At 40.6% G+C, this 18,061-nt stretch overlaps 2 protein-coding genes across 3 annotated transcripts; one reads left to right on the top strand and one right to left on the bottom strand.

Moving 5' to 3' along the window:
- The first annotated feature begins 1,402 nt into the window (after positions 1–1,402).
- LOC121996099 (probable inactive leucine-rich repeat receptor kinase XIAO) lies at positions 1,403–5,693 on the top strand. The gene has a single exon (XM_042549917.1). The coding sequence runs from the start codon at positions 1,985–1,987 to the stop codon at positions 5,459–5,461; it is 3,477 nt and encodes a 1,158-aa protein (XP_042405851.1). The 5' UTR covers positions 1,403–1,984; the 3' UTR covers positions 5,462–5,693.
- Positions 5,694–7,502: 1,809 nt separating this feature from the next.
- LOC121996098 (arabinosyltransferase XEG113-like) lies at positions 7,503–16,722 on the bottom strand. 2 transcript variants are annotated; one of them, XM_042549915.1, is made up of 13 exons: positions 16,318–16,722; positions 15,889–16,143; positions 15,603–15,808; positions 14,583–14,688; positions 12,992–13,248; positions 12,752–12,887; positions 10,869–10,963; positions 10,714–10,767; positions 9,224–9,337; positions 8,816–8,914; positions 8,576–8,695; positions 7,862–7,948; positions 7,503–7,778 (listed from the first exon to the last, which is right to left on the bottom strand). In XM_042549915.1, exons 1-13 carry the CDS (start codon positions 16,532–16,534, stop codon positions 7,602–7,604), a joined length of 1,923 nt encoding a protein of 640 aa, XP_042405849.1. In that variant the 5' UTR covers positions 16,535–16,722; the 3' UTR covers positions 7,503–7,601. The 2 variants fall into 2 exon arrangements, with proteins under 2 accessions (XP_042405849.1, XP_042405850.1); XM_042549916.1 differs by having other exon boundaries at positions 15,889–16,128; positions 16,318–16,721.
- Positions 16,723–18,061: the final 1,339 nt, after the last annotated feature.

The following is an 18,061-nucleotide window of genomic DNA, read 5'->3' as shown; positions in this document are numbered from 1 at the left end:
GATTTCAGAGGGATCTCGGTATAAAATAATAACTTAATTCTTTTAAATGGAGCATTGCCTTGTGCATGAAGCAGAGACCATATAGCAAAATGCCTGCTGCGTGAACTGTCTTTATGTGGTGAGAGTCGTAATCAAAATATATTCCCTCGTAGCATTTATGATCTACCATGTTTCGGCTGTTTTCCTACCAATTCTACTCTTTGAATCCTACTGTAATGCATAATATGTTGGACAAGCGCGTTCAAGGAGATTTCATGAGAAAATTTGAATTTGAAATTGAAATTATACAATAAAAAATAATCTTATTTGTTAGATGGTCTGAACTGATAATTTGAAGTTATTAACGGGACTGATTTCGGTAATTTGAGAAAAGTGTCAAGTCTGAGTTCGGAAGTTATCTGATTACTTATTTGACTTGTTCGAATCACCAAATGCCCTGAGTGCCGAATCGGCCGAGTGCTCCAAAGGACTAGCAAAACTCTTCCAAATGAAAGCTAGTTTTTCCAAGTGGATGTCAAATGTTGTCGTATGCAAATTACTCGAGCAGATTGCCGAGTTAGGAAAGGAAGATAATAAGTCGGGAATGAAGGTTGAGTATTCGTGAAAATATTCTCAAGTTGATGTCGCAGCCAAGTTAGGAGTGGAATCTCCCGACTCTCTGAATCGGGAAGAAGCATCCTCGACTATTGAGTGTTGATCAAGTTTGAGTAGGTTGTTGTACCCAATCGGAAAGTGAGGTCGAGGTTTGCGTTTGACACAATGTCCTTGAAACATATTTGTCCCACCAACGATAGTGCTTAAAGGTTGTCGTGGATCGTCTATTTCTCATGATCCAACGACAAATCATGATCATTACTAAGCATTGGTGACAAACATTTGATGAGCGTAGGTTATACTTGTACACTAGTTAACTTATTCAGTATAATTCAAACCCTTGATTTACATCTCCTATACCCACTTAGAGTTTCTCTTATATATATATATATATACTATACTATACTAATTATTGATAGTCATATGTAATTTATGTTCTTCGTATTAACTCAAAAATAGATGGACAAAATACTAGGATAAATAAATCATCTTTTTACCATGCGAATTATTGTTTTGCCCATTTATATAATGTGTGAGAAAATATAATCTTTTGTTACAATGTACAAAATTTGGCTAAAGTCTCAATCTTGGTCTAGTCCAATACCATAAGATTCCGCAGCAACAAAACTGCGGCCGTCTTATCATTCTACTCGCAACAGAAACCAACCGAATACATCTCCCAACCAATTCATCCTGGCTAAAAGTTTGGCTGCATCGAGGAGTCCCCTCAACTCGTACCCATCAAATTGGCCACGCAATAATTTGCATTCATTCGAAAGCACATGCAATCAGTCCATCCGCAAAGGTTAAACAAAGCTTTACCCCGGTTCGACTCCCTGCCTGATCCGGCTCACCCCACGAGCCATAAATGACAATGCGATGGTGGGCTGGCGGGTGGGTAGGCGCACACACATACGCTACAATTATGCCTTTTTACCCCTTCCTTCCCCATCGGAATCGAATCAGAGACGGCCATGAATGCGATTCGCAGCACAGTTGGTTGCCCCCACGCTACAGTACTTGGCTAGGCCGAGGCGTGGCCCCGGGACGGTAAAGTGAAAACGAGTGGCAGGAATGATGGCAAAGCTCGTCCAACTTGGCGATCCAGTGTTTTTGGTCGATAAACCGAAAGATAAAGCGACATCGACCAACGGTTAACTCAGCCTGACCCGTAAATGATATTCAATTACTTGATTCCCTCACTCCCAGCGAGGATAAGGAACCGCCGCTTCAGGGCTCCTCCTCCTCTCTCTCTCTCTCTCTCTGCTTTTCAAAACGAGAGCGGAAGGGAGGAAAAACAAGAAACGAAAGCGGTCAAAAAAGGGACAGAGTTGCTCGTTGTTGTGTTCGTCTTCCTCCTTCAGCCCCTGCTGCTGCTCCCGTGGCCACAATGCACTTCTTCACGCTTCTGCTGCTGTTTCCCTTACTTGTTTCCGCCACCCCGCCTCCGTCTCCGCCGCCGCCGCCGCCTCTTACGCCGGCGGGGCGCAGCCGGGAAACCCAGGGGGAGATCGACGCGCTTACAGCGTTCAGGCTCGCGCTCCGTGACCCTCTCGGCGCGCTCGACGGCTGGGACGAGGGGTCTCTCTCCGCGCCTTGCGACTGGCGCGGCGTCGCTTGCGAACCTAACGCCGCCCGCGTCGTCGAGCTCCGACTCCCTCGCCTTCGCCTCTCCGGCCTCATCTCTCCTCGGCTTGCTGACCTCCGGCTCCTGCAGCGTCTGAGCCTCCGGTCGAACCAGTTCTACGGGTCTATTCCGCCGGCATTGGCCTCTCTTGGCAACCTCCGCTCCCTCTTCCTCCAGTCCAATGCCCTTTCCGGTCCCATCCGCGCCTTCCCACTCTACAACCTCTCCTCCCTCCAAGTCCTCAGCTTTGCCGGTAACCTCCTCATTGGCTCTGTGCCCGCCGCCTTTCCTCCGGGTATCCGCTACCTCGACCTCTCTTCTAATGCATTCGCCGGCCTTGTCCCGGCCAACCTCTCTTCCGCCGCCACGCAGCTCCAGTTCCTCGACCTCTCCTACAACCGCCTCCGCGGCATTATTCCCGGAGACCTCGGCCGTCTCCCCGCGCTTTCTTTCCTCTACCTCGACGGCAACCTTCTCGAAGGCACCCTCCCGGCGGTGCTCGCCAACTGCTCCTCCCTCGTTCACCTAAGCATACAGGGAAACAACCTCCGGGGCATCGTACCTTCGGCCATCGCGGAGATGCCCAACCTTCAAGTGCTGGCTCTCGCTCGGAATCACCTCTCCGGCGCAGTGCCGGCCTCCATCTTCTACAATTCCACCCTCACTGGTAGCTCCTCCCTCCGGATCGTGCAGCTCGGCCTCAATGAGTTCACAGAACTGGCTATCCCGCCGCCGGACGAGCGCCTCTCTGCATCCCTACAAGTTCTGGATGTCAAGGAGAACAAGCTCACCGGGCCATTCCCTGCGTGGCTTGCCAATGCCTCTGGGCTAACTGTCTTGGATCTCACAGGCAATGCTCTCACCGGCTCCCTTCCGCCGGGTATTGGAAGGCTTGCGTCGCTGCAAGAGCTCCGGTTGGGACGGAACTTCATGACCGGTCAACTTCCCAGGGAGATCGGCTTGTGTGGTGCAATACAAGTTCTTGATCTCGAGAAGAACAGGTTCTCGGGCCACATACCGGATTCTCTTGGGAGCCTCAGCCGCCTGAGGGATCTATATATGGGTGGCAACTTCTTCTCCGGTCGGATTCCACTGAATCTGCTAAACCTCTCGAAACTGGAGACATTATCCCTCCATTCAAACCACATTTCCGGCATTCTCCCGCAGGAACTGACGCAGCTCACCAATCTCACTACGCTCGACCTCGCCGGCAATGGCATCTCTGGCGAGATTCTGTCCTCGATCGGGGAGCTCCTTGGCCTGCAGGTGCTAAATCTGAGCAAAAACGGCCTCTCTGGCGCCATTCCAGCGAGCATCGGTAGGCTTCTAAACCTTAGGTCACTCGACCTCAGTGGTCAGAACCTTTCCGGCGATCTTCCTCCTGAGCTCTTCGGACTGCCCAGCCTTCAGGTGATATCGCTTGCAGATAACTCATTTTCTGGCCAAGTCCCCGAAGGTTTCAGCAGCCTATGGAGCTTGCAGGTTCTCAACCTCACCGGCAATGCTTTCTCTGGTACAATCCCGACGACCTACGGCTACCTCCAGTTGCTTAAAGTTCTGTCAGTCTCCTACAACAACATCACCGGCGAGATTCCAGCTGAGCTCGCCAACTGCTCCAATCTCACTGTTCTCCAGATTCGCTCCAACCATTTGTCCGGATCCATTCCGAAGGACCTTTCTCGTCTCTCCATACTCACGGAGCTCGACCTCGGTCAGAACAATCTCTCCGGCGATATCCCGCTGGAACTATCCAATTGCTCAGCATTGGTGAGCCTCAAATTGGACGGTAATCATCTCTCAGGCGACATTCCCGGCTCGATCTCGAATCTTTCCAAGCTCCAGGAGCTCGACCTCTCTGACAACGAGTTCTCTAACCTCCTTCCCTCATCTCTCGCCCGTATCTCCGGCTTGGTGTACTTTAATGTGTCGGATAATAACCTCAGCGGAGCGATCCCAGAGGTGCTCGGTGCCCGTTTCAGCGACCCGTCATTATTTGCTGGGAACCCAGAACTCTGCGGCCAGCCATTGGAGAAGTCGTGTCGGAGAAGCAAAAGGAGCTATCTCATCCTAGTGATCGGCCTCGCGGCGGCGGCGGCCTTCATTCTTGTCCTGTTGTGCTGCTGCTTCGCTTACACTCTGCTGCGGTGGCGGAGGCGCTTCTTAGATAGCCGGGCCGGGGTAAAGAAACGGAGCCCTGGGAGGGGCAGCGGATCGAGCCAAGAAAGCGGAGGAGAGACCAACGGCGGGCCGAAGCTGGTGATGTTCAACAACAGGAACACTTACGCCGATACCGTGGAGGCTACGCGTCAGTACGACGAAGAAAATGTCCTGAGTCGCGGTCGCCATGGACTGCTGTTCAAGGCGTGCTACAACGATGGTACTGTGTTGTCCATCCTGCGCCTGCCATCGACGTCCGCTGACGGCGCCATCGTGATTGAGGAGGCGGCGTTCCGCAAGGAGGCGGAGTCGCTGGGGAAGGTGAAGCACCGGAATCTTACCGTGCTTCGCGGTTACTACGCCGGACCCCCACCGGATGTTCGATTGCTAGTCTACGATTACATGCCGAACGGCAACCTAGCCACTCTGCTGCAGGAGGCGTCCCACCAGGACGGCCACGTTCTCAACTGGCCGATGCGCCATCTCATTGCCCTCGGCGTTGCCCGCGGTCTCGCCTTCCTCCATGCCTCCGGGGTAATCCACGGGGACGTCAAGCCGCAGAACATCCTCTTCGACGCCGATTTCGAGCCCCACCTCTCTGATTTCGGCCTGGAGCCGATCGTGGTGACTGCAGGAGCAGCCGCGGCTGCCGCAGCCGCATCCACGTCCGCGACGCCAGTGGGCTCGCTGGGGTACGTCGCCCCCGACGCCGCCGCGGCGGGACAGGCGACGCGAGAGGGGGACGTGTACAGCTTCGGCATCGTGCTGCTGGAGCTTCTGACGGGAAGACGGCCGGGGACCTTCGCGGGCGAAGAAGAGGAGGACATCGTGAAGTGGGTGAAGCGGCAGCTGCAGCGGGGCCAGGTGGCGGAGCTGCTCGAACCAGGTCTTCTGGAGCTGGACCCGGAGTCGTCGGAGTGGGAAGAGTTCCTTCTGGGCGTGAAGGTCGGCCTTCTCTGCACCGCCCCCGACCCGCTCGACCGGCCGTCGATGGCCGACATCGTCTTCATGCTCGAGGGCTGCCGCGTCGGCCCCGACCTCGCTTCCTCCGCCGACCCCACCTCCCAGCCTTCTCCCGCCTGACCGATTTTTTTTTTCCCCCTTTTTCGTCATTTTTCTCAATTCTTGGTTTTTCTTTTTTCCCCGCAAAATTAGTTGTTGGCGCGGTCAAATTGACTAGCACGTGCTTCGCACGCGTTCTCCCTCCCGCCATGTTCGAGGTCGTAACTCGTAGCCGTTGAGCCTGCGGGCTGCTACTGTCCATCGATTCCCTTCTATTTTAAATCCCGCTAAACGGCTGCACTGTTTCGTGTCAGAACTCGTGCTCCGCTTCCTGTTCTTGTTCTGTTGATCTGACCCATTTGGCATCGGCCGCCATCCGACGGCTGACGCTAAGCTGTCATTTCTCTGTCAATAATTTTATTTTATTTATTTATTTTAATACATTGATTGGCGGGGAGTTGGATGGATCTGACGCTTCCTCCTCTCTCCTTGATTTAAGGGTCTACGGCTCTATTTCCAATTTTAAATTGGGACGACGCGACTCCCTAGACGCCAGTGCCTGGCCGCTTCCGGGGCCTAGTGGCTCGTGGTTTGGAAAAAGCTGGCCCGGAAATTCGGCCGGCGAGCCAGGGCTGGCTCGGTCTGCAGCGTCGGTCGAAACGACAAAAGCGGCGCAGGTGACCGTTTTATGTCGACCACTTGTTTTTCGGCGCCAGTCTGACCGATATTGGGCCGGGAAAAGTCAATCATGGGCCTCGGGAGACATTTGTGGGTGACTGCTCCACTATGGATGGTTAACGGGCAAAAATGCCTTTTTCGGTTTTTTTTACTGATTTTAAAAAGTGTCCTCTACGTGTGTGTAATCTATTTTAAAAATTAATATTTTTATTTTTGGTAAAAGATGAAGCCATCAATTTAACGATCTCTCCTCACCTCTCTAGTGTTTTAAATTTTGCCCTTCATTAACGAGTTGGAGGCTTGGGCGTGTCATTTAAGTTATAGAAATATTAATTTCATAGTAATAGAAATACATATCCTACCGAGATAGAATTTATAACTTACTATCCTCTTGCCTAGCAGTCAAAGATTTACCTCTGTGGAAAGACTGATTCATTCGGATCGACACGAGGATCAAACTCCATTGCATTGCCGGAATCCATGTTGTATATTTGAAGCTGATTGACCTCTTTGCTTCTCTCATGGTACAACCCTCTTCCCGCTGAATCCCCTTTCTCCTCGGTCCACAGAGATAAAATGTAGGATTGATGCTAACAATTCATCACGAAAGAAAGGACTCATCGAATCGGGATCGCTTAGCAGGCAGACAATTTAACATGTTGTGAACACACGAGCCTCCCTGGACCTTTTATTCGATGAGGTTCTTATCCTCGGCCAAAACTTTGGGATATCTCTTTTGTCTGAAAACTGAAAAGAAACACTGTTCTCAAATCGACCAAATTTTATTTAATTGAGACGCAGAGAGCAACACACGTCTGATTTTATCAATCAATCACTAGCATTAGTTTGGCAGGTTCTAAATAGGGTTGAGTAAAAATTTGATAAAATTAAATTAATCGTTTCAAATCAATTCGAATTTGAAAATTCAATTCGATTAATTTATTTTTTATTTTTTTTTATTTAATTTTAAATTTTATAATTCAGTTAAATAGAATAATCATATTAATTTAATTTTTTATTTAAAAATATAATTAATTAAATAAAATTTTATTTCATACAATTAAAAATTTTAAAATTTTAATTAATTTAATAAAAATCAAATTAATTAATATTTTATCAACTCGATCTATCCCATTCAATTGGAATCGATTCAATTTTAATTAAATGCTCAGTCCAATTCCAAAGCTACAACTGCAGCACCAGCACCGCAAAGGTACAGAGCGGGCACTGGTGCGAGCGCTACGAGACACAACACATGTGACACCAGACAACAATTGAAAGCAGAGACGCACTGTTCTTATTTTAATGCCCTGTTTTCTCTCCGCCCATCCAATCACCATTCACCAATAGCATTCTAAATCCAAATTGGCTTCGTATAATGACGATCTTGGACTACAAAATTTTTGCATCCTGGGATATTTGATTCTTCTGATGGATCTACAACTAAGCCACAATGGTTTATCTCTTTGAAAATGGGAAAAGGAGATACAAAAATCATATGGATTATCATCTATTATCCACAGAACATGCCTATAAAGTTAGCTCAATCGGTTTGCCATGGGGGATGATCATCATTTCTAGTTTGAGGTGGTTCTGGTGTCCATCCAGGCTTCTCGTTCCAGTACATGTCATAATATATGTGACCAGGGCTGCGATTCTCCACGCAACACCATAACCCCACGTACCGCTTCACGCGATTTCTGAATTTTGCTTCCCTTTCCTGAGCAAACTTATAACATTATATTGCAAATAAAAATGAAAAGAAATGTTAAATCACAAGTGAAAATGTTTGTGTTAGCTTACAGTGCTACTGAACCCTTGGAAGGTGTCCTCCATGGATGAAAAGCGCAAAACTTTTACATCCTTGTATTGGGAGAATGTTTGTATATACTGCAAGAAAGCCATTTAAGTAAGCTTCTAACTCTCAGCACAAAATTTTTAAAAGCTCTTGTAGTTCTTTGTTTTCCAAGTAGTTCAGTGAACAAAAAATTAGAGACTTGCCGGATGTTGCCGCCTGACTACAAGCAAATGAATAGTTTGCAAATGTCAACAACATGAAGATAGGGTCTTTAGAGCTTCTACTGAGCAAACATCATTTTTTTAAATTTCCTTTACCCGTATCAAGTAATTTCAAGGTAGAGATAAATGATACAGATAGCGTAATCCAAAACTAAAATATGTGTGTAAACTAATTAAAGTTCATGGTGCCTGGTGCCGGACACATGTATCAAATTGAGAGATGTCATATGAATTGTTAAGTGAATTTGGTAGGGATTTAATTTTTGTTGATAATTAAATGTTGTAGCATTAATTATGTTACTGGTCATGTCTCTTAGAAAAGAGTCATCAATCTAGTGACTAGAGACATGTACATGCATTAGATGCAAGGGTCACTCTTGTATCTAGTTTGCATTCACAGCAAAAACAATGTAACATTACATCCTTTGTTTACTGGACATTTTACTGGAAATGATCCTTAGGAAAAGGAACTAAAAAATTAAACTAAAAAATCTGTACCATTTGCTCAGTGCTGTTCCTTGGAAATCGTATGAATCCATGGTTAGTTGATCTGTTTGGAATATCGCATCCACTGGAATGAGGATCGCACAATTGAACATCAAGAACAGACTCCTTCACCTGAATTAATCAAGCGAAAAAAAATGTTCATTCAATTTGAAGAAAATATATGGCTACTTAAGAAATTCATAAATTGTTAATTAACTTCTTATTGACAGATCTTGATAAATTAAACATTACATGTTTGGGCACTAAAGGATTCTGCAGGAACGAATACTCCCTGAAGTCTATTTGTGGACCAAATTCTGCTTCAGAAAGGTCATTGAGCATGACATTGATCTGCAGAGAGGAACACATACACTTGTCACCGAGTGAAAATTAGTAGAGGGTAAGAAAGGCATCAACAGTGGAGTCTTAATTTAAAAGATAAGGACTAAGCTATGTGAATATCATTTTATGGAATTTTATAAAATTCACTAATTTTATGTTTTTGAACTTAGATCAGCCAAACTTTGGATTTGGTCGACCAAAATATCTTTTGCTAACTTGGGTTGACCTCGTCTATCTCAGGCAATTTTGATCAACCAAACGTAAAAGTGGCTGATCAAAACATAGTTATGTTTATGAACAAAAATAGCCTATAAATACCTCAAACAAGTGGTCCATAGGGCAAAGAAAAGGTTGTCTGGTCAGTGTGCCTTCAAGAATTCCAGGATGTCCAAACCATATTCTGTCAAACCTGCACCATAATGGAGGCATTACCTAGACATAGACAAGGACTATAAGTTAGACTAATCTGTATAATTATGTTAAATTTAAGAGTTATAACAAATAATAATTAATCTTAATATAACAAAAAAAAATTCCCATCAATGCCCTGCAATCCTCCACTACCTATATAAAAAAATAATATAATGCAAATTCACAAAAAAACCTTGTATACTTACAATATTGCAAATAGGCCCTCAGCACTCCCTCTCAAGCTAGTTTAAATATCATACAGCCCCATGTTGTTATAGATATACTGAATTTTGGGATATCACACTAACTCGTCTTTGGAAATAAGAAAAATGAAATCTTCTCTATAGGAAAATGATAATCTAACTATTTGTTTTATGCCCTCATCAAAAAACTAGATTGGAGGTAATGAGCATGACAACTTGATGACCCCAATGCATATTCATCAGGACCAAAACCTAAATTAATAGCAATTTAAATAAAACAAGCTCATATGTGGCAAAGATCATAACCTTGTGTTTTGCCTAACCATTACAACTTGCTTATTTTTTGAGATCTCATATTCTCTCCTAGAAGAACTCAGTAGCCTGATCTAGATCATCTATTTGCAGTGAGAAACTGCTTAATCTATATCAATGAATCTTGTTATTTGAAGGTGTCCTCAGCTACAATATAAACAAGCTTTGTTAGGGGACTATTGAGATTCCAAAGTATCCTGAAAGGTGCCTTCCAATGACCTTGACACAAAGTTAATAAATTGGCAAACTAATTTCACAGGAATGAGATGTCAGATCTACATATGAGATATTTGGATCAGATAATAGTTCTACAGTCCTAATATTATCTGATATTTGGCAAAAGCATTAATAGGTTTGTTTAACATACCAGCATCAAGAATATATGTTTTTGCTATACATAATGTCTTCTCCTGAATAACTTCAATACCTAGAAAAAATCTCTTATCATCTAAATCTTTAGAATGAAAGTGCGCATAGAAATAGGCATGATTTAAAATCTTGTATCATGCCAAGTGACATTCAAAATCAATTGCCAAAAAATCTAGGTATCAACTATGTTGCATCGGAAAATATCAATATTAAAAAATTAAACAAAATAAAATTTTAAAGTATAAAATGATGAAAGAATCAAAAAACATGAACATTACACTGAACTAAAAGCTAAGAATGCTTTAACTGATAGTAGTAAATCAGTACACTTTATAGTAATTACTTATCAGGTTAATAAAAGGAGAAAAAATTATGTAGGTAAGTCTTTTATAACACAGGTTAAATTAACAGAAAATTTGAAAGGAAATCTCCTTCAACAGCAGATACTTGTGTGTATATACGTGCAAAAGCTTTAGGTACAAATTAATTTCTATTGATGGTGTGAAACCTCACCAGTGTTCTATTCAATAAAGAGGCAACAGCAAATGCAGTCCTTATCAGCTTCATCTGAAATAATACAGAAGATTTACTGGCCTACTTGATCACTTTGAAACATCAAATAGACAAGAACCAACACTAATCATCATAATTTAGAATCGAGATTTTACCTGATAATTCATGAGTGAGAAGTGAGAATGTAGGGTATGCGGACCATTCAGCAACAAAGTCTTAGGAAGACCTGGGTTAAATGATAAGAAACCTCCTGCAAAACCCAGAAAATCAAAGGATAATGAATGTAAACAAATAATGACTCACCCAAATCACTGCAGATATCCCATCAGTCTCATTGATGATAAAAAAACATTAAACTAACCAAAAAACTCCATCAAAGAGAGTAGCAGTCTCCCTTGATTGAGTTGGTATACTGATTTAAAGATACCAGGCATTCAAGGTAAAATGGTGAAACTGCTGGGTCAGCCGAATTACACATACCATGCAACTGAATGACCAAGATAACACCATGATTTCAATGCTGCTTGATAGCAGTCGACATGGTCAAAACACACCATTCCTACACTGACATATACAAATACTATATCACTCCTCTTTGCTATTGTTAGTTAAGACTAGCCATGTCACTTATTCAACTAGAAAAATTTGATGATGAAGTATCAACCACAGTTAAGAACCCATTCCTTGCAGACCGAAATAGCTAAACCATCTTGTTCCACTAGCCAACTAGTATGTGGAGACACAATAACATAGGAGACATTTCCTGTGCCAAGTAATATTTTGAGTTCAATAATTTATCGGAATGATATGTTTCGATCGTTTCACCGACTCAGTATAAGATTTCAAAGCATGAATGACATTGTCTCCAGCTGTTTAAGCAAGTTATCTTCACAGATGCCCTTTTTGCAAACGTCATTTTCTTCACCACGACTAGAATCTCGTAGTTCATCAAGACACAAGGCTAATTCTTCTTTCCTATTAACACTGCCAACTCATTGACAGTGAGCATCTCCAGATCTGACGAAATTCTCTTCCTTAGCTGCATTGAGACCCAGCAAGGCAATCTCCTTCTACTAGCTCAATCGAGGTTTCCTCACAGTGAGCATCCACCCCTCCAGCCATAGTTCTTTCTTTTTTGCATCCATAGTTCTTCTTGCTTGGGTACCAGCACATCTCATTCCGACCAAGGACAGATACCTTGGATCAGAAAAAACTTTAAACTTTGATATTGATGATATATAAGATGCATGACATTTCAGTATATTGACTGCCACAGTTATTGTTGCATTCCACACAACATGATTCCAAAGTGTTTCAATTAATATCTATGTGAGATATTCAAATAGGCATACTTGACATGTGATAATAGCTTCCTCACTTCAGATTAACACTAACCCACAACTAAAATAGATTTAAAAAATAATGAAAAAATTAATAAGTAAACAAAAAAAGAATATATTTGAATTAACTCCTGTAATCCATGTGGTATTATCTGTCTCGATTGCTAACTGGGACACTGTTAGTGTCACTTCATCAGCAATGCAGAAGGACAAGAATTTTACATCAGTACTCCATCCAATTAGGTTATCTTAGCATTTGACATGTCCATAAGAAAAAAATCAACATTGATTTAACCAGCTGATGGCAAGCTAAAATTGAACCTTGTTAAAAGAAGATTTGTGTAAAGTTGACACAATAGTAAAAATAGTTACATTTGAATTATCAAGATATTTATCTCACATTTATACATTTACCAACTAAAAAATAAGCATACACAAGAAAATTGGATACGATATGAAAATTTTTCCTTCTAAAAAGCATTAGCAGCATAGTTACTTTCAAATCCTTCAGAAATTAATTGTTTTCCAAAAGACTTGGTTGTGCACAACATGATTTTAGGTCGGCACTCAACTATCAGTGCACAACACTTTTTAGTTGGTGCAGTAAAAATAAAAAACAAATGCTTCAGAACAGTTGAGATGGAACATCTAACATAGAATGAAGAAGAAGAATCTTGTTATACAGGAAAAAGGAATACCTGCAGAATCATAGTATGCAGGTTGGTCATAGAAAAGCATAGCCTCCCGCAATCTATGGCGCTTTCCTTCAGTACCAGCATACTGGAAGGTGGTGTGAACTGCATATGGCTCTAACCTAAGCTGCTGGTGAAGAGCCTACTAATACATTTGAAAGAATTGTTGTAGAGGAAAAGATAGTTATTATGTAAATTAGCAGCATAAGATATAATGCCAAATTTGAATAAGCAGCAATGAGTTACCTGGACAAAGTATGTGTGGCCACTGCAGAAAATACTGGCTGGTAGTATACCCAGCTTTAGGGACCCATCAAAAGCATATACCAGGCCGTTTGATCCTTCAACAGATGGACCTAAAACTTTGTGAACGAGATTATTAAAGCCGGCCTGGTCCCATATAGTTTCATCATTTAAAAGCAAATCTTTCCAGTCCTTTGCTAGCTTTTTTGCAGGAACAGTAGGACGCCAATGGAAAATTCCAACATTATAGGCCCCAGTTACTACGAATGATAAGAGAGGTGACTTTTAGATAAATAATTCTGGAATTATAAAAGTTAAATTATGACTCAAAAATTGTATTCACATCTTGTTCCATGCTAAATAATGTATTGCACAACAAATGAATGCCAATTGGTTGGGTTCACACAATTTTGACATAAACCAGCACCCAAATTTCACTAACACAGAGCTGACACAATACCTAATAAACAATCAAAAAAATATTCAAAAGCACTTCAAAATTTGCTACATCCTGATTCAACGGCAGTCTTGTTGCAAGCAAACGCCAGTTTCACCAACCTCAACCCTAAACTGGGTTAAAGAAACCAACTAGGGTAATTACTTCCCTATCCACCCCAAATCTGACTACTGGGTAATGAAATCAGGTTAGAGAAGCAATTATGAACATGAATATCACCAAGAAAACCTGACCTCCTGCCATCTTATTACCGCGCACTTTGCATCACACCACAATAAATGCTGGTTTTATTATCCAATCACAATGTGGTGCCAAGTCCTTGTATATATCAGATCGGACTTTTTATGGTTACTATAAAGTTCTCTTGTTAGAATTTGACATCAGAATGACCGTTTAAAATCGTAAGAGGACCTTTCTCATGAACATCTAGAGAACAAATACAACATATTTTTTAAAACACATTTTCACAACTGCAATAAGTTCCCACTAAACTAATGCAATTGTGAAATGGTTGTCATATACTCATTTTCTCATATATATATTATATATATATATTAAAAAAACTATCAAATTGTGTCTAGCATATGTTGATTTTGCTACTGGGATCATAAACTTTAAATGCAGATGGGCCACGACTAAGGAAACCTAGTCAAACTTCAAATAGCATTTATGTGTACCAAGAATAGTAATAAATGAACAGACTTAAAGAATAAATTAAATAATAAATAACGAGGGCATAAGTTGATTTAGGTAATGCCCAATAGGTACAATGGCTTTCTTTTCAACTGAACACTCTATTCAGCTTGTTAGAAGTTTGTTTTAATATGACCTTCTAAAAGTTAAGATTTTCATCTTAAATAGCAGTAGCCTTGAATTTTATTGCTTAATTAACCTATTCAATGTTAGTTGGGCATAATCATTTTACAAGTTAGATTTTCATTATAAATAGCAGTTGTTTATATATTTATATACATATAAAGTGAAGAAAAATATTATAGCACCAGACATAAATATAATTGTGCACCCACCAACCTAGAATCTTATCTTTGCCACTGTATAGCATCTCATTTATTGTCAAAGCAAGGTTTCGTCCAAGACGGTACAATTAGAATTTGGTTTGATATTAGAAGAACATACCTTCCTGCCAGACTTCCAAACTATCATCGGTGACTGTTGGTACAATCTGATCACTTGATGTTAAGATATCAGCTTCAGGAAAGCGAGCAATATATGGAAGTGGATTCTGTTCCATGAAGAACGAAAATACTACAATGTTTATAATAGGAGAAGAAAACCAAAAAAAATGCCTTCAATGAACAACAACCACAGATTTAAAATGTTTCTTATCAACAGAAACAAAAGAGAAATTCTGTTCAACTTCCAAGAATATGTCATGATTGATACAAGGGTAGAATAGGGGCAGGACCTAAGATTTGTATAAGAAACCATACAAAATTCAATATGAGCAATATAGCACATAATGAGATTAATACAAAAAATGATATTACAATGGGAGGTACAAATTAATACAAAAAATGACACAACCAATATATAAGCATATCATAACATCATGAGATTACTATCTCATGATAAAATTGATTAAACGTACATTTCAATAAATTAGGTTGTATTCTAGTGGAAAGGAGAGGAGAGAAGAGCACAGTTTTCAGGTGCCTCTCCTTCATTTACCTCGGCAAAAATCCAGGAAGAAGAAGCTTCTGCAGTATTCCGCAAATCTTATACCAATTTCCTAACTACATTTAAATTTCTAGCTCTATTGCCACATTTGTACAAAAGATCAAAAGGGAAGGTTACTATGTTTTCAGCTAAAGTAAGATAGACCAGACTCTTTTTTATCTTTTAGAGTGACTAGTGGCCACATTCTGGTGATGTAATTCGTCTAATGTATTGGTTATGTCACTCAAACTTGTGTGCAAATTTCCAACAAGAGTGAACATTCAAGTGTCTTTGACAGCTATTTCTAAAAGATCTTACACATTGTGGCAATAGGGATATTGAACATCTGGCACGTATCATTGGGGTAGATGAAGAGTTCAAGTATCGATCCGTGATTAACTTATTCTAGTTTCATAATTCTGCAAACATGTAACATCCAAACCCTAGAAAATAAAAAATTACAAACGGTAAAACAGATACCTTTAACCAAACCATATCTGTATCACACATTAGTATCTCATAGCCAAAAGGTAGGAGAGCATTTATCAACAACACTTTTTCCCTTCCCATTTTATGGAATGTAGGGGAACCCCAGCCAACATCAATTGTTGCCATTTTACTACCCATGTCAAAGACAGGAATGCCTTTCCAATAAAGAGATTCCAGTAGTTTGATGTCCATAGCACCTGTTCCAAAAAGACAAAGTCAATTATTATAAAATTATTCTCAATAACATACTAGAAATTTTATAAGGTAGCTAACTCACCAACAAGAAGGTTACTGATATCTAGATCTGTTAAGTGTTTGACCCAATTCACGATAAAATCCATGAATGCATGATTTCCAAATGTCACAATAATAATGTTATCTTTTGCACGATGCTTCACCATATCCTTAGTTAGCTGAAACAACTTCATGTCCGGCATTTTAGTATCAAGTGGCAGATCCCAGATAGCTCTTGTGAACATGTTAGGAGGCTCAATTCGTTGCTTTGGCGTTCTAGTAACTGTAAGATTAAGATCTATCCAAGACATTAACATTAAAAAAACTGTAAAAACTCATGAACGACATATGAAGTCAAAAAGTTATTTTGTACTGCAGAACACAATAGCACAGGTTCTATTTCATTCAGTTAAAAAATTAAACCGTTATAAACTTATAAATAACAAGAAATATAAGTGATTTTACAAACTACCCGGCGGAGGCGAAAGAGGAGGAAGGGATGAGAGTGGCGCAGACGACGCAGAAGGAAAGAGCCAGGTGCCGGAGAAGTAGAACGGCTTTCCGTTCCCCCCATCGCCGGAGAGGGAGGAGAGTATGACCAGGGCAGAGAAGACGATTCCGGCAACGACGGCGGTGTAGATTGCTAAGAAGATGGGCTTGCCCTCGGGGAGCGAATTGCACGGCGCCATGGGGATGAGGGCAGGAAGATCTCGCAGGCCCTAGTTGCTAATCTCCTTCGCCAGCCGACTTTCATGGCATTGCTTCCACGCCCCGCTTGCGAACCTGATTGCGACGATCACACCCACAGCAATCGACCATGGCTTGACCTTTCAGTGTGCCCAGCTGAAGATCCAGAACATGGAACCAACTGTAAAATATACGATAAATTACTAAACTTATCATCCTCTTTTAATTCATTGTATATCTTTTGACCAAAAATAAATAAATAATACATTTTAATTTGTTAAAGTAATCAGACAGTGCATAAGTATATAAATTATTCTATAGCCAGTTTTAATTAAATTATTATTTTGCTGAACAGCGACTTGCTTTAAACGTACAAAATTTATAATATTTTAATTTTTAATTGTCAGGTGATACGAGAGGAAGTAATTATAGGGTTAACTTATATTGCTAGGTTGAAAGGAATTTTTTTTTTCTAAGGTATCTATTTATCGAGAATTAATTTCTGTCTCTAACGAATTTGATATCCACACTAAGGTATCTATTTTTTTTTCTAGGGTTAACTTAGTTTTTTTTGGTATGTAATATTATATTATTTCCTTCGTGTTGATCTTGGAATAAGATAAATTGACGGAGACGTTGGAACGAATGTATTTATTTTTTGTCATCTTGATATCCACATAAGACAATGCACAGATATTTGAGAATTCATGAAAGGCGCATATAGATTTAGAAATTTCATAAAACCCGCATCATATTATGAAAATGACCAAAGAATGCACATCTAGACTATTTAAATTTTGATAAATTACCACTGCATAGCTTTTGACCTAACATAAAATAAATAATACATTTTAATATATTAAAGTAATCAGACAGTGGAAACCATAAGTATGTAAATTATTCTATAGCCAGTTTTAATTAAAATATTATTTTTATTACTATTTATTTGTTTACTGAACAATGAGTTGCATTAGAGGTTAGAGGTACAAAATTTATAATTTTTGTTATTTTAAAGCATGCATACGTTATAATAATTATTTAGTCAATGCATAACTATTGATTGTAGCAATGCAGGACTATTCGATAGCAACATAAAACGATTACGATCAACTCAAGCATTTTTTACGATTCATTCTTTATGTAAAAAAAATAAATTATAAAGTCAATTTATAATCGAGCGTTAAGTGATTTGAAAATAGTAAAAAAAAATTTCCTGAAGATATGCAGACCACCAGGAATTGATCTCTATCTCATTATAATAAATCGATCATTCTCTATTCAATTGGGAACAATGCATAACTATTTGTGAACTAATGAAAGTCGTATGTAGATTTAAAAAATTCCTAAATCACATATCATATTTTGAGAATAACAAAAGGCGTACAAACTTCAGTGGTCTTCCCGTTCTATTCCTCCTGCCAACATTAGATTTTCATATGTCAAAATTATAAGTTTTAACTAAAACACATTAATAGATTTAGGTTATTTGGATTTCTATAAACTTGTACCCATACTGTAGGATTGGGTGA

Source organism: Zingiber officinale, chromosome 6A (assembly GCF_018446385.1).
Source record: "Zingiber officinale cultivar Zhangliang chromosome 6A, Zo_v1.1, whole genome shotgun sequence".
Classification (NCBI taxonomy): domain Eukaryota; kingdom Viridiplantae; phylum Streptophyta; class Magnoliopsida; order Zingiberales; family Zingiberaceae; genus Zingiber; species Zingiber officinale.
Note: the sequence above shows the minus strand (reverse complement) of the source record. Positions and strands in the feature narration are given on the sequence as shown.

Bases quoted from the DNA above. Each gene is read 5' to 3' on its own strand.
- LOC121996099 (XM_042549917.1), top strand. From the start codon at position 1,985: ATGCACTTCTTCACGCTTCTGCTGCTGTTTCCCTTACTTGTTTCCGCC.
- LOC121996098 (XM_042549915.1), bottom strand. From the start codon at position 16,534: ATGGCGCCGTGCAATTCGCTCCCCGAGGGCAAGCCCATCTTCTTAGCA. The intron at 13,249-14,582 runs GTATGTTCTTCT...TATCATTCGTAG, and splicing joins TTTGGAAGTCTGGCAGGAAG to TAACTGGGGCCTATAATGTT. The intron at 8,696-8,815 runs GTAATGTTTAAT...TGATTAATTCAG, and splicing joins ATCCTTTAGTGCCCAAACAT to GTGAAGGAGTCTGTTCTTGA.